The sequence below is a fragment of the Oryzias melastigma genome, linkage group LG1 (assembly GCF_002922805.2).
Source record: "Oryzias melastigma strain HK-1 linkage group LG1, ASM292280v2, whole genome shotgun sequence".
In the NCBI taxonomy this organism is placed as follows: domain Eukaryota; kingdom Metazoa; phylum Chordata; class Actinopteri; order Beloniformes; family Adrianichthyidae; genus Oryzias; species Oryzias melastigma.
The window spans coordinates 7,620,963-7,646,521 of NC_050512.1; the positions used below are offsets into that span (position 1 = coordinate 7,620,963).

General features: G+C 42.4%; 4 protein-coding genes across 9 annotated transcripts in view; 3 read left to right on the forward strand and 1 right to left on the reverse strand.

Moving 5' to 3' along the window:
* The window catches only part of mri1 (methylthioribose-1-phosphate isomerase 1), a gene marked incomplete in the record, with an annotated part of 7,125 nt that extends 6,542 nt beyond the window's left edge, over window positions 1-583 (forward strand). Inside the window, 1 exon segment of the mRNA XM_024259401.2 lies at window positions 1-583.
* Window positions 584-5,490: 4,907 nt separating this feature from the next.
* Window positions 5,491-7,249, forward strand: lg1h19orf53 (linkage group 1 C19orf53 homolog). Its single transcript, XM_024259939.2, has 3 exons — window positions 5,491-5,648; window positions 6,669-6,724; window positions 6,801-7,249. Exons 1-3 carry the CDS (start codon window positions 5,558-5,560, stop codon window positions 6,945-6,947), a joined length of 294 nt encoding a protein of 97 aa, XP_024115707.1. The 5' UTR covers window positions 5,491-5,557; the 3' UTR covers window positions 6,948-7,249.
* A 1,106-nt stretch (window positions 7,250-8,355) lies between these two features.
* si:ch211-196h16.12 (regulator of G-protein signaling 5) overlaps window positions 8,356-25,559 on the reverse strand; it is a 28,516-nt gene continuing 11,312 nt past the window's right edge. For 2 of the 3 annotated variants that reach the window (XM_024259934.1, XM_024259935.2), the window contains exons 2-6: window positions 12,333-12,518; window positions 12,204-12,260; window positions 12,082-12,134; window positions 8,729-8,892; window positions 8,356-8,654 (exon numbers count right to left, since the gene is read on the reverse strand). In XM_024259934.1, coding sequence (XP_024115702.1) covers window positions 8,499-8,654; window positions 8,729-8,892; window positions 12,082-12,134; window positions 12,204-12,260; window positions 12,333-12,376 — 474 coding nt within the window. In that variant the 5' untranslated portion in view covers window positions 12,377-12,518 and the 3' untranslated portion in view covers window positions 8,356-8,498. Of the gene's footprint in view, window positions 8,655-8,728; window positions 8,893-12,081; window positions 12,135-12,203; window positions 12,261-12,332; window positions 12,519-20,786; window positions 20,888-25,559 lie in introns of those variants that run through there. The other variant, XM_024259937.2, reaches the window with a different exon arrangement.
* On the forward strand, window positions 14,117-24,412 carry slc25a23a (solute carrier family 25 member 23a). Of its 4 annotated transcripts, XM_024259932.2 has the most exons (12): window positions 14,117-14,654; window positions 15,184-15,413; window positions 18,559-18,682; window positions 18,792-18,879; window positions 20,194-20,305; window positions 20,578-20,736; window positions 20,806-20,958; window positions 21,114-21,227; window positions 21,297-21,464; window positions 21,539-21,686; window positions 23,374-23,556; window positions 23,843-24,412. In XM_024259932.2, exons 2-12 carry the CDS (start codon window positions 15,219-15,221, stop codon window positions 23,854-23,856), a joined length of 1,458 nt encoding a protein of 485 aa, XP_024115700.1. In that variant the 5' UTR covers window positions 14,117-14,654; window positions 15,184-15,218; the 3' UTR covers window positions 23,857-24,412. The 4 variants fall into 4 exon arrangements, with proteins under 4 accessions (XP_024115700.1, XP_024115698.1, XP_024115697.1 ...); XM_024259930.2 differs by having other exon boundaries at window positions 14,120-14,720; window positions 23,374-24,412; XM_024259929.2 differs by having other exon boundaries at window positions 14,122-14,654; window positions 23,374-24,412.

A 25,559-nucleotide genomic window follows, 5' to 3' on the forward strand; every position in this document is an offset into this window, starting at 1 on the left:
TGGAAGTCGAGTTGGGTTTCTAAAATGCTGCTACCCCCCTGTAAATAAACACCCCCTCCCTGCTGGATTTGTGTACATATGTAGAAAGTAGAAACAAGGTTCTCCTCCCCGATCTTCATCCAGAGTTTCTCCATGTTTGTGGAGGATAAATTCTGACACGTTTATGCGGAAAAAGATTTTCCCCTTTTCTCTGTAAAAAGCTGAGCAGCAGCGATGGAAACAGTTTTGGTAAATCTGCCCCTCACTGTCTCTGCCTGCGGGGCCCGGCGGGTTCTGGAGCTCAGGCCTTAGTCTTGGAGGAAGCGTTCACCCTGAGCAGCTGGTCTGTGTCCCGCTCTCTGCTTGAGGCTGCCTTGTTCTGACCCGCTCCACATCCATGCCGGATCAGAAAATCCAGGCTCGGTTTTTACGTGTTTGTGCTTAAACATCTTTTTTTTCTCTTTCTTACTATTTTAAGAGGAATCTGTTTTTTTCAGATCATCTGTAGCAGCGCTGAACAAACTGCAGCTCAGCTTTTATATTGATGTCACTTAAGCATGCTCCTTGGTAATTCAACCTTTCGATTAAAAAAGCTCAGATAGTGTTCTGGTGTTTTCATTTAGAGAAGCAGAAGAGCCTCACGAGGATTTTGCAACTTTTTCACGGCTGTTTTTGGTTTTAGTTCTTTGTTTATTTTTGCAGAGTGAGTGCTCTCTCTTTCTTGATTACGTGCAAAAAATATAAAGATTTATACCAGCGTAAACTATAACCATATATGTGATAATATATTACATTTCTGAAAAACTAAAGAACTAAAATTAATTAAATATGAGTTATTTTCATGAGCTCTTTTCCTACCTGGAAGTATGACATCTCGATCTCTGAGGCATGATTTCATCCGGTCTCTGAATGTGGGTTTTTGTGGATTGGAAGGGGCTGGTGCTCAGATAGAAGGGTTTTAGAAGAATGCTCAGAGATGTGTGACTGGATTAAATTATTGCTTTAGGCAGGAATTAACATTATAAAACACTTAAAGAAATACTAGTTTGCATGATATAGACCTTTTAATACTGAAGCTTTAGCTCCATTGTTGATGTTATTTGACAACTTGTAACAACTAGGCGACCAACATAATTCCAGTGGATTCTGAAGTGGAGAAAAGCGGCTTTTCGCCGCTTTTCTCCACTTCAGAATCCACTGGAATTATGCTGGTTGCATCTCAAAATGCATGTTATGCAAGGCGTCACCAAGTGTTAAAGGGTTAATCCAAACAATTGTCAGGTTTTGGGTGGCTAGTGGCTAACCAGCCAAATCCATAAAAAGAAAAAAAAAACTGCCAACCAAAGCAGCTAAGGAATTCTGATCCCGGACAAGCCCCCAATTTAACATAAAGAGGTCATCCCGGTCTCTGCACTTTAATCAAATTACTTCAAAGGATGGACACATCAAAGGGACAAATCAGATGAAGTGACAGAAAGTGAAAAATGTGGGGATTTAATGCTAACATAGCAACCAATGTTAGCATCTAAGGCGATGACTCTGCAAAATAAATGAAGAACTAAAACGTCTGCAGACCAGAGTGTCTGGATCTGTAGAAATGGGCGATTACCTTTCTATTACCGAGCTGTTTTTTTTTTTTTGTTTTTTGTTTTTTTGCTGGAATTCCTCTTTCAGCCTCTTCTTTGGGGAAATGAATGAATATGTTTTTCAATATTTAATTTAGAGTTCTGTGAAAGCGGTGAACTGCTCCTTCAAGAGTGGACCGGGTCTCCATCCACCCCCTGAATGTACAGCTGCCTCAAACCAACTTCCCTTCGGGGGTTCAGGACATCTCTCCCCTTTCTGCTCAGTGTTCTCTGAATTGCCCCACCCCCTTTTTTCAACAAAAATATGTTAAAAAAACCCACTGTGGTTTCGGCTTCACATCGGAACGCTCGCTCAAGGAGCAGATTCTCACTTTGAAGTCCAAAGAACTGAAACTGACGACCTTTCAGGTTTTGATCTGGAGATTTTTCAGAGACGTCACAGCTCACCTGAACCTGACGACAGGTGCTGCACACATGTAGTTTTGACAAATTCAACGCTTCTTTTCAGTCTAACGTGAGGTGTTCTGGTTCAGCTTATTCCAATCGAGTAAACAGTTTTCAAGTCAGCACTTTGTTGTCTAAGATCTTCACACAGACGGACAACCATCTGTTTTTATTACCAGCTGGAGAAAACAGAGGCGTCGTCTGATTGGCTCCAGCTTAGAGGACGAACACAAAGAGGGAAACTCTTCAGACTGACTTTTTTTAGACAGATCAGTTTCTGATTGCTCAGCATTTTCCTTTTCGCCCCGCCTCCAACCTTTGAAGTAGGGCTGCCACAGACGATTATTTTAATAGTCGACGAATCACAGATTCTTTTTTCGATTAGTCGACTAATCGGACCGTGCGTAGACTGGATGTAAAACACTCACCTTAACCATCGTTAGCTTCAAACTTGAAGTGTTAAAGTCAGGACCAAAATCCAGAACATACTTTAAAACTCTAAAACTACATTTTTAAAACTTTCAAAATATAACTTTTTTACATAACTATGAATAAAAACAGGCCGAAATATTATTCCAGAATAAATCCACTTCAACCTTAAATAACTTGCAATATTTTACCCTCCAGAAAAATATATTTTGTTAAAATTATACAAGTAAGAAATAAGCACCAGATAACATCGGGCCATTAATAATAATAAAGTGAAATGATCTGGAGGGCCGGATCCGGCCCCTGGGCCTTGAATAAACAATTGCAGACATGACATTAGAAAGCGTTCATCGATGTTTTGACATAAAAGAACGGCTGGTAAATTTGTCGCCGACTATTTCATTGGTCGACAAAGTCGTGACTAATCCTGCAGCCCTACTTTGAAGGTGAAGTAGCTCCTCGCTGTGGTCCAGGAAAGAGGTGGAGTTTGTTCAAGTCGGGGAAAGACGAGTAGAATGGGAACCAGCTTGGTAAAAAATAAATTCCTCTAATTATTTTATTATTTCCACTCTTTGATCACTAAGCGTGACTTTAAGAGAAGCCTTTATTTTGACAGTTTTCTAAAAACCATCACTTCCTGGAACAGAAACATCTTTTATTTTGAAATTTTTAGGACAAATGTATAGTTTCACATATTGGACTTTTCTTTTGAAAAACTGCCCTGTGAGGTCAAGTGGAGAAGAGGATCTCCTTCATGAAAGACTGTTTTTCACTGTAAATGTTCATCTCACACACAGACTTCACTTCACTGAAAACACTGTAGGGATGCGGCCGGACTCTCCTCAGCTGGATGGAAGCTCTCAATCATCTTCTTGGCCGTGGAGCTCCACTCAGATGAAGCTCCTGACCAGTAGCAGAGTTCCCCTTTCTGAAAGGTTCTGTTTGTCCAAACACGCCGGGAAGGCTCCTCCCACACACACTCTACCTCGCCGTTGTCTGCCCGGATCAGAGCTGAAGCGCGTGCCAGACCCTCGCCTTCAGGCTGACCTCTCTGACCTGCAGCCACCAGGGGGCGTGGCAGCGCCGTGGCCAACCAAAGCAGGTGCTGGAGGGAGTGTGTTCGATGGTCTCTTCACGTGTGTCACTGTTGTTGAGAATCACTCGATGCTGATTTTATAATGTTTCAAACTGGATTTTTATGAAATGGATCTGAACCAGTCATTTTCTTTTTCACATCCGTAGAAAGAATAAAACCACAGCGAAGCTGCTGCTGTTGTCGGCTCTCTTTTATTACGGAGGGTTTGAAAAGCTGCCGAAGTCACGTCAAATGATTTGACCTGAGAATAAAAAACATAATTTATGAAAGTTTTACAGTTTTTAATTAGTTCCAAAAGAAAAAAAGATCACATGAAGTTTTCCAGATGTTTTCATTTACAAAGTTTTTGGTTTTAACCTGTTTTTTTACTCAAAAACATTTTTTTAATTTTGTTTCAATCAGTTAATGTGTATATTACATAATGAACATGTAGAAGGTGGTGCTAATACTATCAAGACGTATTCAAAGAAATCCTAAACTAAATGCGTTTACATCCTTGGTGAAAAGGCTCTGGATTCTGCATCGTTTGCAGATGATCAATCCAATCATGAAGGATTTATAGTAATCAATTTATCCCAAAAACCTTTACAGAGACAAAGTTAATTCAAGGAGGATGTAAAGCCTAACATTCAAAAGTAAGGTTTTATTTTTAAAGATGAAGCTCAGACAAATATGGAACAAAATAAGATGAGGCCCCAGAGTGGAACCCTGAGGAACTCCACAACTAATAAGAAAAACAGATAAATGCTCCCCAGGTGGAGAAAGTCTGATTTAATCCTCCACACACAGAGGTCAAGATGAGATCGACGAGTTTCACGCCCCTCTTAGTCAAACACTTGTAAGATCTGGATTCAGAAATCAAGAAAAGGTCAAACTCTTAAAAGTTCTGCTCTTTGGTCAGATTTAAAGTTCCACTCCAGTCATCTTATGATCTATTGTAAAAGTGTTCCAGTGGTCTTTTAATTATGTTTATTTTAGCTAAAAATCAAAAGATCCTGGGTTGTTTTCCAGGACATAGTTTCTGCTGAGCGGCAGGAGTGTGAACACTGTTAAACAGGCCAGCATATGAGGCTAAAGCAGTACTACACAGAGTGGACACAATCACAGGAACTAAAGTTGACTTTAAAAACAGTGTATCCAGATCAGGGTTAGGCAACTTGGAGGGCTGCATTCCTGCATGTTTTCCAACATACCCAGCTCTGCGTGTTCTAATTGGCTGGACACACCTGAACCAGGTAATCATGTCAATCATCAGTCATGAGTAGGGCTTGAAAATCTGGAAATCATGCAGACACTGTGACCCTCAAGAGTCACAGCCTGGAGTTGCCTATCCCTGATCCAGATGTTTTTCAGAATTTAGGACAAATAACAGAACCTTATGACATACATCTGGAACATACAGCCACGCCCGTTGCTCTTTTGACCCCTTTGAGATGCAGTAAGAAGAGAGATGAAGAGAATGGAGGAGCAAGCTTTCATTTCAATGCCAGCATCATGGTGCTCTGGGATCGTTGTCTTCCAAAAAACTGCTAAACTGCCGCCCAGTGTTGTAATCAGCCTCTTGGCCTAACTAACAAAGGCTAATCAATAACACGCTACACCACCAAAGGACTCAAACCTTAGACCTGTTTAAATACCAACAACAGGTCCATAGAAAAGGACATAATTTACAAATAGATTATTTGAAAATCAGAAATTGTGTTTTTCTGGATTTATTTTTTTTTCTCATAACTGAACATTACATACAAACTCAGCTTCTTAAGTGGAAGAACTTGCACAAACATACATTCATACAAAGAGAGTAAGGAGGAGTAAAAATAAAACAAAATGCATTTGTAAAATGATGTTCAGATACTTTGGAACTCTGTCCGCACCCACTTAAAAAATAGTGTTACAGAAATAAGAATTCATTGTTGACAAAAGTGTAAAGCAGTGACTGAACAGCAGAGGGCGCAACATACTTCTGGAAGTTTGAACGACCTGGTTCTCCTTAGAAGAAGAAGAAGAGTAACTTCCGGTGAAAATGGCGCAGGGCTCTCAGAAGTTCAAGGCTCAGCGGCCAGGAGCGACCAAGAAAGGCCAGCACAACAAGCAGAAAGGACCGAAGAAAGGAGGTGAGCAGACGCGGAGCCGCATACTGCCGTGAAAACGACCGCCTGAGCAGCAACGTGCTGTGACGTCACGTTCCCGGTGGAAACTGGACGGCGAAAGGCCCCTCCCCCTCGTGCTCCAAACAGGAAGTACCCGCTGGCCCCAAGAAGCCATAATCCAATAGACTTCTATAGAGAAACAAACAGCTATTACTCAGTCATTTTGTTTGTCAGAATAACCATCCTTGCTTTGATACATTTTGTACATGTTCTTACTAATCATATTCTGTTTTTCATGATATATGTTTTTAATCATAATTTATTTGATTGATTGATTGGTGAGTTTATACATTGTAATAGTGGAAAATATGAAGAAAAGGGATTCTGAAATGAGCAATAACGTGTTTAAAAAAGGGTATCAGAGCAAGAATGATTATTCTGACCAATAGAATGACTTAGTAATAGTTGTTTATATCTCTATAGAAGTCTACAGGATTTTGGATTCTTGGAATCAGCAGGTACTTCCTGTTTGGAACACGGAGGGGAGATTGTTCAGTCCGGTCTCTACATACAATCAATTGATTGAAGATTCGAAACATCTGATAGACTTTGGACCAATCACTCCTTACTGACCATGTCTGGCTCCAACACGGTAGCATCCATGTTACAAAAAATCATGGCGACTGAGATGACTTTATTTTGTCGAAGCATTGTGAGCGAGACAAAAGGTCATCATTTAAGCACAACTGCGCCTCCCCGCGGCTGCGACCAGATGTAGTGTATTTTCTGTTGGTGCATCAAACATAAAAAAGATTTAAAGACCAAACATCCAGCATGTCCTTGTGTTCGCCATCCTGGACAAGGAGAGCGTCCAGGCTGGTATCCGTTTCCTCTGCAGGACGTTCCTGTCCTCAGCCTCCTCTGAGGCAAACGTCTGTCACAGCTAAAGGAGGTGGAGTCATGTTTGGGCTTCAGCGCTGGAGTTCTTCAGTGTTATTGTAGTCTGAACCAGATCACCTAAACTTAACGCCTGTTTGTGTTTAGGACGGATCATCGCACCCAAGAAGGCTCCGGTGGTTCAGCAGCAGAAGCTGAAGAAGGTGAGGACATTTCCTCCTCATCGCTAAATGGGAACAGTCAGGGCTGTTTCTGACTTTTCTGTCCCCCCATCTCTAGGGTCTGGAGGTGGCCATCAGGAACAAGATTGAACAAGAGGTGACCCAGAGGGCTAGCTCCTCCCTCCACAAGCCGCTGGCGGTGGTGAAAGGCGCTGAGACCAAAGGGCCGCCTGGTGCTGGCCGTCCTGGAAGCAGCTCTAAGTAAAAGACTGTCCTCCTGAAGCAGGAGACGGAATCCTGCGGACCCCCAGGATCAGAGGCATCTCTGTGATGACCACCCCATCAGGATCAGAGGAATCCTCTGTGATCCTAACTGGATCTCCACGCTCATGTGAAGGAGATCTGATGACTGCACCCCGTATGTGACAATGGATTGTAGCTCCACAGATTCACCGTGTTTAATCCCACTTACATTTTCTGGGACGATTTGAAGAAGTGTATTTACTCCTCAGTCTGGAGAAGATTGTCCATTTGAATCAATAAAATCGTTTATTTTAGTCTTCATGAGTTTAGACGGAGATTAAATCATTCTCTCTAAAGGTAGCTCCTCCCACCCCCTCTACAAGGTGAGTGCTGGAGCCTCAGCCCTCTGAGGTACAGGCACTGAAGTTACCTCGAGTCTGAGGCGAGGGTCCCACCGCCCTTACTAACGTGCATCCAAGCGACCGCTCCAATGGAAAAGTTAATGCAAATGCATGCCAACGTGTGTTTGGGCTTCCACGCTCAAAACTCTCGTGTTCACTCGTCGCTACAGAAGTTTCTACAAGCATTTTTAGCCTCTGCGTACAAAATATGCGGACATTAAACAAGCTTTGAAAGGTAAACCAGAACTTTGACCAATCAGGGACTTGGATTTGTTGGTGACGTTTAGGGCTGGGTTGATAAAATCAATCTGAATCTATTTAAGCTTAACAGATCAATAATCGATCCATAAAAATAGAGAACGGATAATGCTAAAGTCTGCTAGCTTGATGCTAACATATAATGGGATTACAATCTACGTTAACATTCATTGCTGACTTAATGAACATCTTTACATACTCAAAGGTATAAATTTCCCAAACTGTTAAGGAAATATTTATCTTCTATTGGAATAAGGTGTAATAGCGTGATTGTGATCGCCACCTAGTGGCCAAACTGAAATTCCCTCCAGGAGAAGCAGAACAATTGTTGGAGCTTATTTGAGAATCCATGTAACACTGTATGGTATTAACAATCTTATCATTATTTCACATTTTACAGTATGTGAACGGCATCAGATTAATATAAATATATCCAACACATATAGTAGATTATTAATGTATTTCTAAAATTTCAAGATTTAATTGAGAGGATCAAAAGAGTAAAAAAAAATCTAACCAATTCTGGAAATTATTGGTTGTACTCAACCCCAAAGATGTTTGGATGGTGTTCCTTTTGATTCGTTTGAAACCTGATCGTGCAGGAGAAAATTAATGCGGTTTGGGTCCAGGCAGAATTCATTGACGCCAAGTCTTACGTATATATGAGCCCCTCCCTGCTTGTCCAGTGTGAACACCAAATGCTGTAAAGAACAATTAGAACATGCGGCACATGCCCAATGTGAACGTAGCTCGACATTGACATGGTTTGGAGGCGTTTCCACACAGGAAATGTTTTATTGAAGGAGCTGGTAACAAAGCAAACACAACATGAAGCTTTCCACCACATAAAAGCTAAACACAATAACAGTTAACGCAGCTCCGCCTTCACATCCAGCAGAAGTGATTCTGAGTGTCTAGAAAGCCTTGATGGCCTCTGAGCGGAGGAAGCGAGGGAAGGAGTCTTTGGCCATCAAGCTGTAGATCCTCTGCTGGGCTTCCATGAACGAGTTGGCGCTCGGGGACTCCGTCACGCCCTGCAGGGCCTCGCGGGTCTCAGCGTCCAGGTTGACCTGTGCAGCAGAAGGAAGCTACGACCTGCACTCTCATGTTAACTGACGGATGAGCTCCGTTTGTCTCCACTCACCTCCAGTGGGGCGTCCGGGTCGATGAACTGGCTGTAGATGTTGCTGGCTTTGTTCTTCAGCAGGTTTGAAGGAGAAACTCGGAAGTCCTCACAAGCCAGCCAGAACTCCAGGTTCTCCTCACTGAACTCCGAACGCAGGAACCCTCGAAAGGCCTGCAGGCCGCCTGAGAGAGAGTTTATGATCCGGTTCAGAAATGAAACGAAGGAAACAACAAAACAGCTCATCACGTTTCATAAGAATGAGGGCCGTGAATGTTGACCCGTTTACTCGCGCGATTAATAAAATTTGTAATTAATTAGTTAATATTTATTAACCACGCTCATACGCTCTGCCGTGCAGCTGCGAGATCAATGTAATAAAACTGTCTAAAATAAACTTTCTTCTACATTCTTTAAGATCTCATTAAAATAAAGGGATAATATGGGATTTATTTGTAGTTTTTGGACAAAACAGATCTTCTAATTCAATAAATAAGGCGGCCGGAACGAAACTGAGCTGTCTGCTTTGAGAAATCCAAAGAGGAAACCGACCATTCTTTGGATAGGAACCAACATCAAATTGTCTAAAAATTGAGGAAACTCTGCAGTTCTCCACAAAAGTCCCGCCCCCCGACGTCACGTGAGGCAAACAGTTCAGAGAAGACAGACACGCCCCCACCTGTGATCAGCCAACCAGAAATCTAGCTGGATCAAACTTCTCCCAAACAAGTTGTTTTATTATTTTTACAAAGCACAATAAAGAAAATGTATGAGGAAAAAAGGAAAAAGCTGAAAAAAAAGAAAAACAGAACACCAGGAAAAATGTAAAATAAACAGCAGTGTTCTTAGGGGAGAAATCACATTTTTCCAGACAGAATAAAAGGTATAAAAATAAATGTTCTAAATTTACAAATTTGTGTGTAATTTCAAATTAGGATTATTTTCGTATAAGTGGCTGGCAAATACTGTTAAAAAAAAATACTAATGTCGATTAATTGCAATTAATTTTTTCCGGATTTGCGATTTTTATCCATTCCATGCCCTATAATTAACACTAATTAATCGCACCTCTCGGAGCAGCAGTCTTTTTTTTTTCCTAAGCGGTGCAGTCATCCACAGCGTGCATTAAAACACTTCATTGGGTTCTTTTCCCACTTATACCACAGTTATTTACAAAAGAAATTAATACTCAATCGGTTTTCAGTACTTTAATATTGATATTTTTTTGGTTTAGATCACTTTTTCACAAAAAGCGGACTATTTGATCCACGGTCCAGTGTGTTCTTATGTCATGTAAATTTAATTTTGTGATAATTCGCAGATAATAAGTGGCAGGGAAATAATGTAAATAAAAAAATTAATCACAATTAATCGCGATTAATTTTATCCCGAGGTTTGTGATTAATTAGCTAATTTTTTTAATCGATTCTGGGCCCTAATAAGAATCCTTTCTGTCTTGGAGGGAATGATGTTTAGAGATCTTCTCTTAATCTAGAACTATCTTTTCATTTTTTTGTTAATTTTGGGTTTTATGCAGAAAATGATCAAATATTCTCAGGGGTTGGAGGGCTCAGCACCCCTGCTGTTCACTTTTTGTACTGTTAGCGACTCTTATTTTAACAAAAAATAATTAGTGTTTGTTTTCAAAGTCTTCAAAAACATTTTCACTTCAATATTCAGGCTTCTAGATGGATGTGTAATAAATTTCATGTTCATTTTTAGCTTAAATGTCATTCTCAACCAAAGACCCCTTTTCTGAAGACACTAAAACCAAAACGTCCTGAGAGTCGAGAAGTCGTGAAGTTTGCTAAATGCTTTGACTGCGTGGTTACACTCGTGCAGGGTTACTGTTTGTGACCCAAAGTTCTGTAGAGGTGGGGAACTTTCCAAACTGAAGGTTCTTTTCATCCAGTATGAACCAGCAGACAGAGGAGCAGCAACGTTTCATTCAAGACGTTTCAGTTTTTCTTTAAAGTAAGACTTGAGAAGAATCAAATGCGTTCCTCCAGAAACGGAACACTCTTCACTTTAGAGTTTAGTCAAAACCTTGAGAATCCTCATGAGAACAATAAATAAAATAATAATTTCTCTGCATGAATCCTGAAGAACCTAAGGACGTTTATACCTGAAATCACCATGAGCAGCGTACTTTCTATCTTCGAATCTTTGGTAAATAAAAGATCAGTAACATGATAACAGTAAATTCTCTGATCCATGCAGGCATTGGGGGAGCAGTCTAAGCAAAGATGCACAGACTTTGGGCATCAAAACAACAGGTGCACAAATTCCCTCAGTTTATTTCCATCCATCCGTCTTCAGAGCCCACTGAATCCATTTAGGCTTCATGGGGTTGCTGGAGCCTATCCCATATACTGTTAGGTCAAGGCTCTGCAACCTGCAGCTCTGGAGCCCCCTGTGGCTCTTTGACGCCTTCATTGTGGCTCTCTGGTTAAAGGAAAATAAAACATTTTCTTAAAAGTATAACTGTAAAAAGTAAGTAGTAAATTTAAAAAAAACCTTGATTCAACTCATTTACAAACAGAAAGACAGTACGTATCAGAAGCTTTTTGCCAGATTTTCTATTTTTAAACAAATTCAAGGTTTTAAAGTGTTTCTACAATAATTGTCACTAAATTAGGTCAGATTTAGTTTGTTAGATTTGCACATTTTTGTCTGAAAATTGAAAATCTAAAGATTTGCTGCATTGAGATGATCCTCTGTGACACAGGATGTCTTTTTTATTTTGAATGGAAGTCATGGCAAATTTCTGGCAAAAATAATAACATATTTCAAGTTTTGGGAAAAAAAGCTTAATTTTATTTAGCCAAAAATGTTTGTTTATAGTTATCATAATATTAAAAATTAATATAAAACCAAATCAGTGTCTTATTTTCCTGAAAAGTGAATGTGACTTTGCGGCTCCTGTTGGGATGCTGTCAGTGAGAAATTGACCCAAAAGGCTCTTTAAGTGTTGAAGGTTGCAGACCCCTCTGTTAGGTGAAGGTAGCGTTCATCACACACTCACAGTCACAATCAACAAACCTATGAAACAGTGGGAGGAACCTGGAAAAAACCCTCACATGAACAGAGAGAACATGGAAACTCCACACAGAAAGAAGCCAGCGGATTTGAACCTTTCAGGTGTAAGAGTGCTAACCACTACTCCACAGTTTAGCCTGTAATTAATTTCAAAAATCCAAAAGTAAAGCTAGAAGGACAGGTGAAGAGCGTGCAGAGGAACCAGAGGAGGATCTGGATGGTCATAGAGAAACACCACGAGCTGAACGTGATTGTTTACATTGAAATGATTGTTCTTCATGGTTTTTAGTCCTGAAGAGGACAAAGCTCAAACTTTTACAGAGAAGAGCTCTTACTTTTGGAGTTCAGCAGAGTTTCCAGGTCCTGAAGCGTCTTTCCTTCATGAATCCTGAGGTCAGACTAACAGTCAGAACCAAAGCTGCTTTTCATTCCTCTCCGCCTGAACGCACAGCCTTACCTCTGCTTGTGGTGGGCGTCTGCCAGGTGGATGAGCTTCACCCGCATCCCTTTGGCCCTGAAACACACAGACACAGGAAGTGACTCTGAACATGACCTTCCCTCCACATCTCCACCGTCGGACACTCACTTCTCCAGACATGACGAAGGCAGGGAGGAAAGGCCTTTACACATGACTGCAGCTGAGGAGGGTATCAGGACGCTCTGTGCTGCAACGGGGGGTCGCACTCTGTCCCTCCTCGTCCCTGGCTGCTCTTAAATATGCAGGGTTATCTGCTGTGTCCATCAGAGCTGCAGCTGGGAGGCTGAGATGAAGCTGATGAAGATCAGGAGATGCTGTCAGCAGCAGGAACAAAGGCTTAAAGATGGAGGGGGCAGGTGAGGTCAGGGGACGCTGCACGCTTAAAGGTGAGCGACACACAGAAGATTAGGGTGATGAAGGAGCAGCAGGTGGAGCGGAGCTGTTCCACCGCCAAGACAAACATGATTCTGCAGGATCATCATAAAACCATCATCTCATGTTTCTTTCCCGACAGAGAGCTCCACTGTTATCGCTTTGATTCAGTGTGTAAAATCAAACTCAATTTACCATGCATTAGGAAGAGAATCTACAACGTAGGTTCTTCAGTTCTCAGGATTCTCAAATAAGTGAAAGAGATTATTTTTCAAAGAGTGGACAAGTCTGCTAGAAACATTTCAGCTTGTTTGTTTCATGATAACGACTTATTAAGTTGATAAAACAGTAAAGAACTAAAATAACCACCATAGATGATCTTTGGCTGTGTCTTTTTTGAAGACCCACTCTGATGAAAATCATGGTTTTAGTGTTTTTAGCATGTTCTTGTGCCATTTTACTGATTATGAAGGCCATATATAAAAATAATTAAGCTTAATACTGTTTTTCTCAGTATTTCTTTGTTCAAATTGTTGTCAATCAGGATCAGACAAAAAAAAGACAAATCGGTCCATTTTTGTTTTCCTGCATCTGCTGGATAGCTCTGATATTGGTCATCAAGTTTAGTTGCACAAATAATGTTAGGTTGGGCTTGTGAGGGGCTGTAAGCTAGCACTGGAACAGCCAGCACATAAAAAACCGATGAGCTGGGTAAACCCACAAAGTCAATTTTTGACAAGGAGGGCTCCTTAATAAAACGTCAATATGTGATGACTTGAGTAATGAGAATGTATTGGCAAAACATAAAAAACAGGGTCTAACCTTTACAGGTGTACACCACTACAAAGAATTTCTCAGAAAATGATTTGCTATTCCTGAAAATTGTTATTCTTTTTGTAATGAGGATATTGAAGCTACCGAGCATCTATTCTTTGAATGTTTTTACTCTAATACTTTGGGGACGATGTACATTATTGGCTCTTTCGTAAAATTCCATACTTAGCAGATTTTTTTATTGATGTCATTTTTGGGTTTATTTTGGTAAAACAAAATTGCATAAATTATTTCAAATGTTATAAGTGTCTTGGGTAAATTATATATACACAAATGTCAATTAATTAAGACCAAACCATCTTTTTTCACATTTCATAAGAACTCTGCTTATTCCTTTCATCCGTAAACTTAGTGGGAAATAAACATGGTGTGAAACTTTAATGTATCATCCGTAGCTTTTTGATAACCCCTAAAATGAATTTTCATCGTGTTTATGTATTCCCTTCATTTTATTCAATTTTATACTTGGTTTTTTTTTCCATGTTCACTTTTTTTATAAATATTATTTACATTTTATATGTGACCATTCAAATTATAACCTGTTGAGCACTTTGTACAACTGCTATATATAATGTGAACTTCAAATTTTGTCAAAAAGAAAAAAATAAATAATATTTTTTGAAGAAACTTTATTAGTAACTAATGAAGAACAAACACAAACTCACGCGCGCCCTCTCTGTTGACATAGTGCTACTGCATGCATCACCTACAATTTTTAGTGCAGTTCTGTCACATTTCAACACAAAATAAAGGATAGAAAAACATTAAATGTTGAATGGGAAGTGATGACATGCAATACAATTAGACACGATTAGAAATAGATTTAGGCTTGTATACATTTGGAGTTCCGTCGCCAGATCTTGCAGTTGCTATAGCAACCCCTAGCTATCATCTGGCTCCTCCTGTGAACGTCCAGTATCAGGTATTTAGTCAGAGGACAGAGAGCGGGGCCGCAGCTCGGGGCTCCGGGGCCGCTCCGCGCCTCCTCCTCCTCCTCCTCCTCCTCCGCGGCTGCGCGCTGCTCCGCTTCCTGCTTCGTCAACAGGAGCTTGAAGGAGATCCTGAAGAACGGAGCAGCGCGCGCGCTCCACTCCGAAAACCCTCCTCCGCTCAGAGCGGACTCGGGATCGGGACAGACCCGACCGGAGCTCCGCGCTCTCCGCCGACTCCAGTCCCGGTCCTCCGAACATGGGCTTCGGTTCGGCGCGGATATAAACTGCGGGAGTGAGTCAGACGCGGCTTTGCTCTGCTGCGTAGACGGGCTGCAGACGCATGCGTGTATGGGTTAAGGTTAGATTATCGACACGATCAGAACCTGGAACAGTGCAGAACTGGAACACCGGAACAACACATGCACGTGCACCACACGCACTAACACACGCACATGTGTCATAAGAAGTGACAAACATCTCTGCAGCAGAATTTCATCATCAGTGACTTCAGAAAGAGAGACTCCATGTACAGACATATAAGTGAAACTGTCAGACCTTCTTTCTTTAAAGAGGAAGTAGGATTTGGTGAACACATGTTTGGTTCTGAATCAGAAAGGTCTTCATTCTAAAGCTACAGATGTGACAGTAAAGACCAGCTTTCCTTCATTAGGATCGTGTTTGGTCCGTTTAGTCTCAGGTTGCTCCTCAAAGTTAAGGCCTCCTGATGCATGAGTGGAAATTGTCTTAAAAAACTGGGGTGACTTTCCAGATGACATATCCTCTGAAGAACTTCCCCTCAGACTGTTCTCGGTTCTGTTCAGGTGACTGATCTGATGCTCCTGTGGCTTGTCAAGTCATGGGACCCCAGCAGACGTGGCTCCCAGGGGCGCGGTGCCAAGAGCGTGCCCCCCCAAAGTCTGACCAGGACAAAGAAAAGCGATGGGCTGAGATGTTTGAGTTGATGGACCTCAACAAGGATGGACACATCGATGTTCTGGAGCTGCGAGCCGGACTGGCAGGCCGGGGGCTGTCCAGAGCCTCTGTGGACAGGGTACGTTGTCCCGACCAAATGTTGATCCCATTCGATTTTCTCTCAACAGCTGGGTTTGCACTCAATTCAGGTCCAGGCTGAAGGCCAAAGTGTTAATGAAGGTCAAGGGTTTGATAATATTAATGGAGTCTCTCAAACAACACAGACTTCTGTGACGGACCAAAACATTCTCATTCCCAAGTCGTCACATATTGACGTTTGGTTAAGGACCTCTCCACGTCAAAAATTGACATTTTGAGTGTTCCTAACTAGTTGTTTTTTGACGTGCTGGCTTTTCCTCTTAAATCAGGGTTCCCCAACCTCCGGGCCACAAAACAGTACCAAACGCGGACAGATTATGGTTAGGGTTAAAGTGCATTCATACCGGACGCAATCCGGGCGGCGGTGGCAACAAGTTTCAAGGTTAAGTCAATGTAAAGGCTGGCGACTGTCCCGATTACTGTTGGGCTGTTTTTGTCGTGCTGGCTGTACCCATTAAACCACGGGTCCCCAACCTCCAGGCCATGAACCAGAACCAGTCCAGCACTGGGATGCGGAGCACACTGGTACCTGGAACCGGTTTGCGTCCGGTACGGGGTTAGAGTACCGTTACTACTTTCAGTACTGCATCCCTGGGTTACAGACCCTTGGTTTTACGAACAGTCAGCACGTTAAAAAACGACAAGTTGAGGACACCCAAAACGTCAAAAAGTGACGTGGAGGGGTTCTCAACCAAACATCAATACGAGGCGACCTGGGAGTGAGAATGTGCTGAATGGACATATGACACCTGGGAGGAGATCCCAGCACTCAGGTGCTCTTCTCCTCTGGTCCAGTCGAGGTTTGCTTGACATTTGCTGCAACTTTCCTGACCTTTTCAATTTGCTCACTAATTAGATGAGTTTGAGCTGTCAGTCTGCACAATTTGTTTGTAATACTGTAAACACGATTGATGCTATGACACTACATGTGACCGTAATGTCCAAATAGGTTCCAGTTCGTCCTTTCTGTGAATCTTGATCCACTTGTTCCTGAGTTTTTTCCGATCCCCGGCCATGCAGTCGTGCTTTCCTGTCCTTGTGCTTACTCTGTCTGCTGTCACAACAGTCTGCTGTTACCACAGTCAACAATCATGATCCCAGTGATCTGGCAAAGTTGTTTCTAAATGTTGTGAGAACGGTTTTACTGGTGTACAAAGGAGGTATTCTGAATGAGACCATGTCCATTAGGTCTTTGTGCCTATAGAGCTGCTTAAAGACCCATTGCAATGAAAATTCTGTTTTTGGTGTTTTTAACATATTCTTGTTGCATTTTTATCATGATGGAGGGCATAGATAAAATAATTTAAAGTTAAAACTGTATTTCTGAGTATTTTTTTATTCAAATCATGATGGGTCAGATAAAATCCTGCAGTTTGAAAAAGCTCAGATTTGTGACACAGCAAATGCCATGAGCGGGCCAAAGTCTCCTTGCTCAGCTACAATTCTAAATCTTCCACTTACAGACAATAGATCCATGAACGTCTTCATTTTCCTCCTTTGAGCTGCCACTTTGCTCAAAACTGCATGGCTGCATAGTGTTAGCTTGAAGTTGTGAGGGTCTGTAAGCTAAAAGGAGAGAGTGTAAACCATGGAATGCTGGGATATCCATGCAGGGTTACTTCCGCACTAACAGTCACAACTCAAAAACAAATCTCTAATGAGCTCCTCCTGCTCTGCCGAAAATATGTCTGAAAAAATGACACTGGCTTTTTGATTTTTGCTCAAAACTGCGTAATCATAGTTATAAGAGCACTGGGGGCGATTTTATAATAGATAAAAATATAGTTTTACAGATGAAAAATTAAAAAAAATAGACAAAAACAATCTAGAATTGATTCAAATAGCAGGAAAAACAAGAGCCCGCAGCTGCTGTGTGAGAACACTCTGCCATCTTCAGTCATTGTACGTCTTGTGATATGGAAGTGTGTGTGTGTACATGTATGTGTGTTTAGTGTGTTGGTTATTCTGGTAGCAGCAGCTCCTGTAAACTGAGCCCTCTGACCTTCTCTTGCGTCTTAGACTTCTCCACTCATGCTGGTGGGTTTTTTATCGGGTTTGTTTCTGCAAACAGACGTTGGGATTATAGAATATTTGGCTCAACATAACCTTTAAGCCTTAGTCACAGTCCTATCTACGATCCTCCATGAGCCCAGACACCCCAAAACCCACAGCACCCATACAGGTCAATTTTACATACACTGATGTACTGATGCACGTTCAAGAACACACTGAAGGCAGGTTTCTGAACATGCTTTTAGCATACAGTGTTCATTCTGGACTGTCGGTATCTGATACTAGCAAATGTACACAGACTTGGAAGACGCTTGGTGTGAAATGTCAAAGCGGAACAAATGCTGTAAATCTTGCTCCAGACTTTTTCTCTCTCAGCTCTATTCTGATCCATGAAAGACTTGGTGTCATATAACTCCAGCTGGGAACAAACTGAAATGATAAATTTCTCCTTCATGATCCATTTTCAAACGGTTGGCACTTCCGTGTTTTAAAAAAGACGTTACCAAAACATCATTACCAAATCCGAGTCCCTAATTGGTCAACTGTTTTTAACTTTTGACCTACGCTCAATTGCTGCAGGTAATGTGTGTAGAGCGTATTAGCATATAGCAACACGTGAGCACAAAACACACATATACCTGAATTTAGATAGACTTTACATTGGAAGAGGTGGCTTAAAACGTGCGTCTCAGAGCCTGGTGTGAACGTAGCGTTAGGCTCTAATCTGTTGGTAATAATGATGGCGGTTGCATTGCAGAAACAGGAAAGCAGAGTTTGGAACGAAGACTTTCTCTGCAAGGTTCCAAAGTTGCTTCTTGTGGTGGAGGAGTTTGTTTCGGTGTTTTTCTTCCTCATGTTCGCACTTATTCTCTGGTTGTTGGTCTTCACTTCTTCTGTCGTGTTTAAGGTTTGTTAAAGTTTGCCTTTGTGTGTTTATTATTCACCATATAAAGTCTGCTGCCTGACCTGCAGATGTCAGATCCGGTCCTCAATAACCGCAGTTTGACTCTCCCATACCAATAGAGACGCTATCAAGAATATGATTCCCCATCTAGCAGAGGAAAGAAGGTTTTGGGGATTATGTCTAAAATGAGTACTCTGTTTGTTGTCAGATTGTTCAGGCGGGGGACACCAACCAGGACGGAGTGCTGGACTTTGAGGAGTTCATCCAGTATCTCCGCAACCATGAAAAGCAGCTTAAAGTCATGTTTCGCCGTCTGGACAGGAACAATGACGGTGTGTGACCCCCCCCCCAAGGAGACCACACATTAATCAATGAATGTTACTTCCTCTTACTTATCTTCAACCCCCCCCCCCTCATTCGACCGTCTGCTGCTGTTCGCAGGGCAGATAGATGCGTCAGAGATCCAGGACTGCCTCCACAGTATCGGGGTGAACATCAGCCTGGAAGAGGCCACCCGGATTTTGCTGAGGTCTGGAATCCTTCATGTATTTTACATGTTGGGGGGGTGAGGGGTCACTTTGAATCAGAGTCTGGGTCTCCTGTGCTGGCCCCCAGCCCGTTTCTCTGCCAAAAACTACAGTGGCGACCTCCGGTGGAAAATGTCAAGAAGTGAACAGCAACAGTTGATAGTATTCTTACACACACAGCGAGACAACCTTCATAAAAACTGGCATTTTCTTAATGTAATAATAATAAATGTAAATCCATTGTTTCTACAACTTTGTTAGCTGCATCCTTTATCACTATAGGGATTATTATATAATATATTTTGCAGAGCAGGTTTGACGTTTGGAGACAACTATAGCAGTAAATCCATATTTACAATAGAACTGTTTTTTTTGTTTGTTTAAGTCTGAATCCAACTATATTTCTATCTATTGTAAAGTTATTCTCAGCTGTCTTTAAATTGTGATTTTGTAGTTTTTAGTAAAAACCAAATAGCCTGTGTCGTATTTAAGACATATTTTCTGCAGATCAGCAGCATTAGAAATTCACTTCTAAGTAGAAGAACACTAAAGAACATGTTAAAAACACTAAAAACAGAATTTTCATTGGAGTAGGTCTTAAAATATAGATGTATTTTTCTTTTATAGTTCGAGGCTCCTCTTCTGTTTCCTCTCTCACTCTTTTTAGCACAAAGAAACTTTCTAAAAACGCTTGTTTAGTGGTTGGAGCCTCTTCTTTAAGGAGATGGCTGATGAAGGTAGGACAAATGACCGAGGAGAATGTTTAAGAGAGAGTTATAGAGAATCTTCTTGTTGTTGTTCACTTTTTGCCACATCCTGTCAGGGGTCGGCAAAAAAATTAGCTCAATAAAAATTCATTCAGAATAAAGCAAACCAAACTGAAGTATTGTAAGTTATAGTTTTTCTTTGCGGCCCAGTACCAGAACTGACCCATGGACCGGTACCGGTCTGCGGCCTGTTAGTCGTGGACCACTGCATTAGAGCAAGGGATTGCGTTTGCTGTAAAGTAACGCAGCACAGATGAATGTGGAGTCGCTCTGACTTCAGGCTGAATGACCTCAGAAACTCAGAGATGAGTCATGAACTGATCAGAGGTTTAAGAAGATCCTACAGTTGTCAGGAGGAGTCTCACAGTTGCCATGGAGACAGAGAAGAGCTCGTCTGTGATCTGAGTCCAGCTGCTCCTGCACCCTCACCTCTGCTCCCCGTCCGTTAGACTGACAAAGAATGGAGTCATAGCAACGGAAAAGATCCCTACATCATCCTCACAGCTTCTGTCTGCGACTCATTGTCGATTTTCTGTGTTTCCTGTGAAGCATGGACAAGGACGGCACCATGACCATCGACTGGAACGAGTGGCGAGACCACTTCCTGTTTAACCCCCTCACCAACATGGAGGACGTGGCACGTCACTGGAAGCGTTCCATGGTGAGCTTGTGAACACGGTTTCTTTTACCTCCATCCCACACAACCGCCTGCACCCCCCACGCTTCTACAGGCCGAGGAACACTGGAGCCTGAATCGGGACTCTGGCGAGTGGAGAAGTGGTACAAGACGGTCAAACATGTTGGTTAGCATGATGTTCACAGGGCCAGACTGGCTGAGAGGCTTGGGAGGGGGGGTGGAATGGTGGTTAGGTTAAAGTACAGTTCTTCACCATGAACCCATTCGACTTTCTCTGTTCCTGCTGACCTCAGTAGATGTTGGACACGGGTGAGCAGCTCACTGTCCCAGACGAGTTCACAGAGGAGGAGAAGAAATCCGGTTTTGTGTGGCGACAGCTGATGGCCGGAGCCATGGCCGGATCCGTGTCCCGTACGGGAACCGCCCCGCTGGACCGCCTCAAAGTTTTCCGGCAGGTCTGACAATGCGGTGCAGATCACCCTCCGCCCTGGTGTCCACTACTCACCCTCAGCTCTGCTCTGCAGGTCCACGGTTCCTCTGACTTCAGGGGCAACGTGCTGAGTGGGTTCAAGCACATGCTGAGGGAGGGGGGCGTCCGCTCGCTGTGGAGAGGAAACGGGGTCAATGTTCTGAAACTGGGCCCTGAGACCGCCATCAAGTTCACAGCTTATGAGAAGGTGAAACTCCTGCAATCAGGAGCATCGACTATGATGTCAGAGAACTGCAGGGAATGTTTTGCATTTCTTCCTCTATAATTAGTTGAAACAGATTGTCATATAAACTCCCAAGCTTTTTTCCTTTGGGCGCTCAAACGCTGTCCTCTATACTGCAGGTGAAGAGCCTGATCCGAGGCCACGATGAAACTAGAACTCTGAGGGTTCATGAGAGGTTTGTTGCTGGTTGTATGGCTGGAGCAACGGCTCAGACCACCATCTACCCCATGGAGGTAAAACCCAGCGACTCAAAGATTATCTGGCTCCTCTGTGTCTCCAGACCTCCTCTCGCCTCCCTGCAGGTGTTGAAAACCCGTCTGACACTCCGAAAAACGGGTCAGTACTCAGGATTGGCTGACTGTGCCACACAGATCCTGCGGCGGGAAGGAGTCGGCGCCTTTTACAAGGGCTACATCCCCAACATGCTGAGCATCGTCCCTTACGCGGGCATCGACCTGGCCGTGTACGAGGTCAGACCCGGGAGCTGCAGCCGGGCCTCGCTGCTGAGCTCAACCTTCTCACCTCTGGTCCTCTCGGTCAACAGACGCTGAAGTTCGCCTGGCTGAACAGGAACAGGGGCGTGGCCGACCCGGGCGTGATGGTGCTGGTTGGGTGTGGAGCCGTTTCCAGCACTTGCGGACAGCTGGCGAGTTACCCCCTGGCACTGATCCGCACTCGAATGCAGGCACAAGGTCAGGAGGATGCTCTGAGTCAACCAGTCATGATCTACTTCTGGAAAGGTGTCCAGTTTAGGGAGATAGGTTAGACCTCCGGACTGTGGACTGATACCGGTCCGTGAGTCACTAGGTACCGAGCCGCAGACAGAAAACGTGCGCTAACTTAGATTATTTCTGTTTAGTTTATTTTCTGATCCTGAAGAAAGTTTTATTTTTGAAAACTGACGGATTCTGTTCACAACATCCAACTTGGTCACATGACTTAAAGCAGCTACTTGGATTGCTAAGCTAGTAACCCAAAAGCTAACAGAAACCAAACAATAAAACATATTTAGAAAGTTTCTTCAGGGAGAAAGAGCCAGAGAGGAAACTGAATAAGATCATTCGACTTCAAAGAACATTAAAGCTGTTGTTAACAGACAGAACCGGGAGTTTTCCTCGACATACGGAATTATCGAGACAGTTGTTCTCATGTAGCAGAAGCGTCTCTGTCTAATATGCGGCGACAAACTCTAGACTGTTTCAGACATGTAGATAGTAGTTGGAGAAAGTTGGAGATACAGAAGATTCATGTTTATATTAAATACTATATTATAATTATATTATTAGACAAGTTTTACAACAGTTGCATAATTTTATTTGGCTTTATTTATCCATCAAGCCTTAAAAGTTGGACGTAGCTGAAGCTAGCATCTGATTAGCCTCCACTTTGACATTAAAGGAAAATCTTTATCACAAAGTTCTGACCGGACCCAAGAATTTTACACAGAATGAAGATTCAGTCAAAAAAATGTTGCTGATTTGTTAAAACTTTTAAAAGGGACATTTGAAAATGTACCTACAGCGAGGTTGAATTGGGAAGACATCCATTCAGAAACGTTAGCACAAAAAGTGTTGAAAAATACCCAATAAATGAGGATTTATGTAAAGACAAAATATGATCAATCTTTTTGCCTATGAACATAATCAGAGCCTGGATTAAGTGTTAAAATGTCATTCTATGGGGGGAAAAAAATCACATAATGTTTAATATATGGGAGTTTTTCTAATCAGAAACGACTTCTACAAATCAACAACTTTGTTTAATTGAATCTTCGTCATCTGCAAAAAAAATACTTACTGATATTTTTAAGACTAAATTTCTTGAAGTAGGATTTTATTTTGAAAATATTTTCAGAAACTGGGAGCTTAAAAACGTCAACTTCTGCCCCATTTGGACCAATCCAGCAAAATATTGTCTGATTTAAACTGGTCAGTTTAAGTTGGGGAGCACTGGTTTAGAGAAACTTCACACATGAAAGTAAAGATCTGACGTGTGAGGGCTGCATGTGGAGGGCTGCACGGCGGCACAGTGGTTAGCGCTATCGCCTCATCCTGGTCGGATCCCGGCTGGGTTCTTTCTGTGTGGAGTTTGCATGTTCCCCCTGTGCATGCATGGTTTTTTTCTGGTAACTCCAGCTTTCTGCAACAGTTAAAAAACATGGTTCATAGGTTGATGGGTTACTTCAAGTGTAGTGATTGTGTGGCCCTGCCACCTGTCCAGGATGTACTTTGCCTAGTAGTCGGGACAAGCTCCGGCATTCCCGTGACCCTGAAAGGGATACAGTGGGTTAAGAAAATGATGGATGGAAAGATGTATGGCTGATTTCTCCCCATCTTAAAGTGGATGGTCTCATATTTTCCTCTCTTCTTCTTTCCTCAGCTTCAGTGAAAGGAGCTCCCAGAATCTCCATGCTGTCCTTGCTTCATAACATCATCACCCAGGAGGGTATCGCTGGACTTTACCGAGGAATTTCCCCCAACCTCCTAAAAGTCGTCCCCGCCGTGAGCCTGTCCTACGTCGTCTATGAATACACGAGGATGATGCTGGGCGTGGACATCGAGGGTAGGAGATCGAGGAAGGGTTAGCAGACGGAGGAATGGTTTGCTGTGGTTTTGATCTGCAGGCACATGCAGATCGACTGTTGGTGCACGAGGAAACGTGACCCCCCATCCAGCAAAAGCTGGATCAGCTCTCTAACACAGAGGGATCTGCATGAGTGCATGTCTGCTCAGTAACCTGCATCCTGCTGCTGCAGGGACTCAGACTCTGGGGGATTTGCATGAACTTCCTGGAGGTCTTGTGAAACGTGAAAACTCGTTTTCTACAGCATTGTCTTCTCACCCTGCAGAGGGTTCAAGGTGACCAGAACCTGACCGGACCCTCACCTGCAGTGAGGTCATGGACTCATCCAGAAACATTTATTTATCAGAAATTTCCAAAACACAAAAGAGGTTAAAGCAGGAGGAGACACGCCGACACCGTGGACTCCTGCTTTTAGGAGAGGAGCCAGAAAAGATTTCATCACCAAGAACACGAGCAGATCCGGATCAGTGCTGGACAGGGAGAATGCTCATCGGAGACACTCTGGAGTCTCCTGCCCTGATTGGGTTCAGACTGTTGTTGAATAAAATAGAGATGTTATTTATAAGCTGCATATTATCTGGATCTGTGATGGTTTCTCTGATCATTTGCTTTTTTTACAAATGCTTTTAAAGTTCTTTGAGTTCTTTGCTTATTCTTAAATACAAGAATCTCTGAGGCGTGTGACGGAATTAAAGTCAGAGCTGATCCTCTGAAGCTTTAGCAGAGTCTAAAAAAGCCATTTCTGAATGTCATGAAGCATTTTTGTGATTTAAGCTGAAATTTTCAGGCAGTCTGCTTCCACCACTGAAATAAAAACAATATCTCTCTGAGTTTATGAAAGAAAAAGCCTCCTTTTTTCTACCTTTTTAAAAAATATTTTTTGTAATCATTTAGAAAAACAAAATAATTAAATATTTTATGTGATTGTGAATTACAATGATACTTCTGTTTTATAATTTCCGATTTTTTTTAACTCATTATTTTACTGGTGCTTAAAACCCCAAATTCAGCTGGTTGTTCACAGAGTGTTGCATCCAAGCATGTTAACTGGAAACTGACAGAAAGGAAAAAGCGTGGCAAGGAAACATGCTTTAGGGAAAACTTCTATGTAAGCACTGAGGGGAGCGTCAGAAAGAGTAAACTAAGCTGGAGTCAGAACTTTCAGAGCCTCCACACAGTCATGTCCTCCTCTCAGATGAAAGTAAATTCTACATTTCATTTGGAAATCAAGCTCCCAGTCTGCAGGAATAATAAAAAGATTTGGAAATCCAGTTCCCAGTCAGTGATGTTTTGGTGCCATCTGCTGATGTTGTTCTACTTTATCCACCATCAAAGCAAACTTCTACTAGGAAGTTCTAGACCACGTTATACTGCCCCCTGCTGGTACGTTGTAGTATAAAGCTGCAGGTTTGCTTCTCCTGCAAGAGACTTGGTCCCTTTCCAAACTGCCAAAGGTTCTAAAAGTTGTTTGGATCCATGTGCTACTTCTGTGCTTGATTGGACAGCAGTCTTCTGACCAGTATATCTACAAACTGTTGTCAAGAAGAAGATGATTCTCCAGACCTGCAATGCAGATGACCTCAGAGCAACCTGAGACTCAGATCCACCTTTACAGCTCCACAGTCTGATGTCCTCCATCCCAAATAATGATGCAATTTATGCAAGGAAGCAGGTTATTTGATCTGTAAGAGACCGTTTCTGACTGTTCTGGTATTCTCAATGTTTTAGGTTTCATTTTGTGTAGGGCCTATCATAATTACAGAGAATAAGAACCAGAAGGATTCTTCTTTTTTGCTCAAACGGTCTCTCATAGGCTTGGAAAGGGACAGTTTAGATCTGAGAGCATCAGCGCTGGAGATCAAGAGATTCAGAAAGGAAAATGTAATGGACTTAGTCTGCTCTAATTCTAAATCCTTCACTTGCAGACAAATAGATCCATTAACGTCTTTGTTTTCCTCGTCTGAGCTGGAATCTGTCTAAAA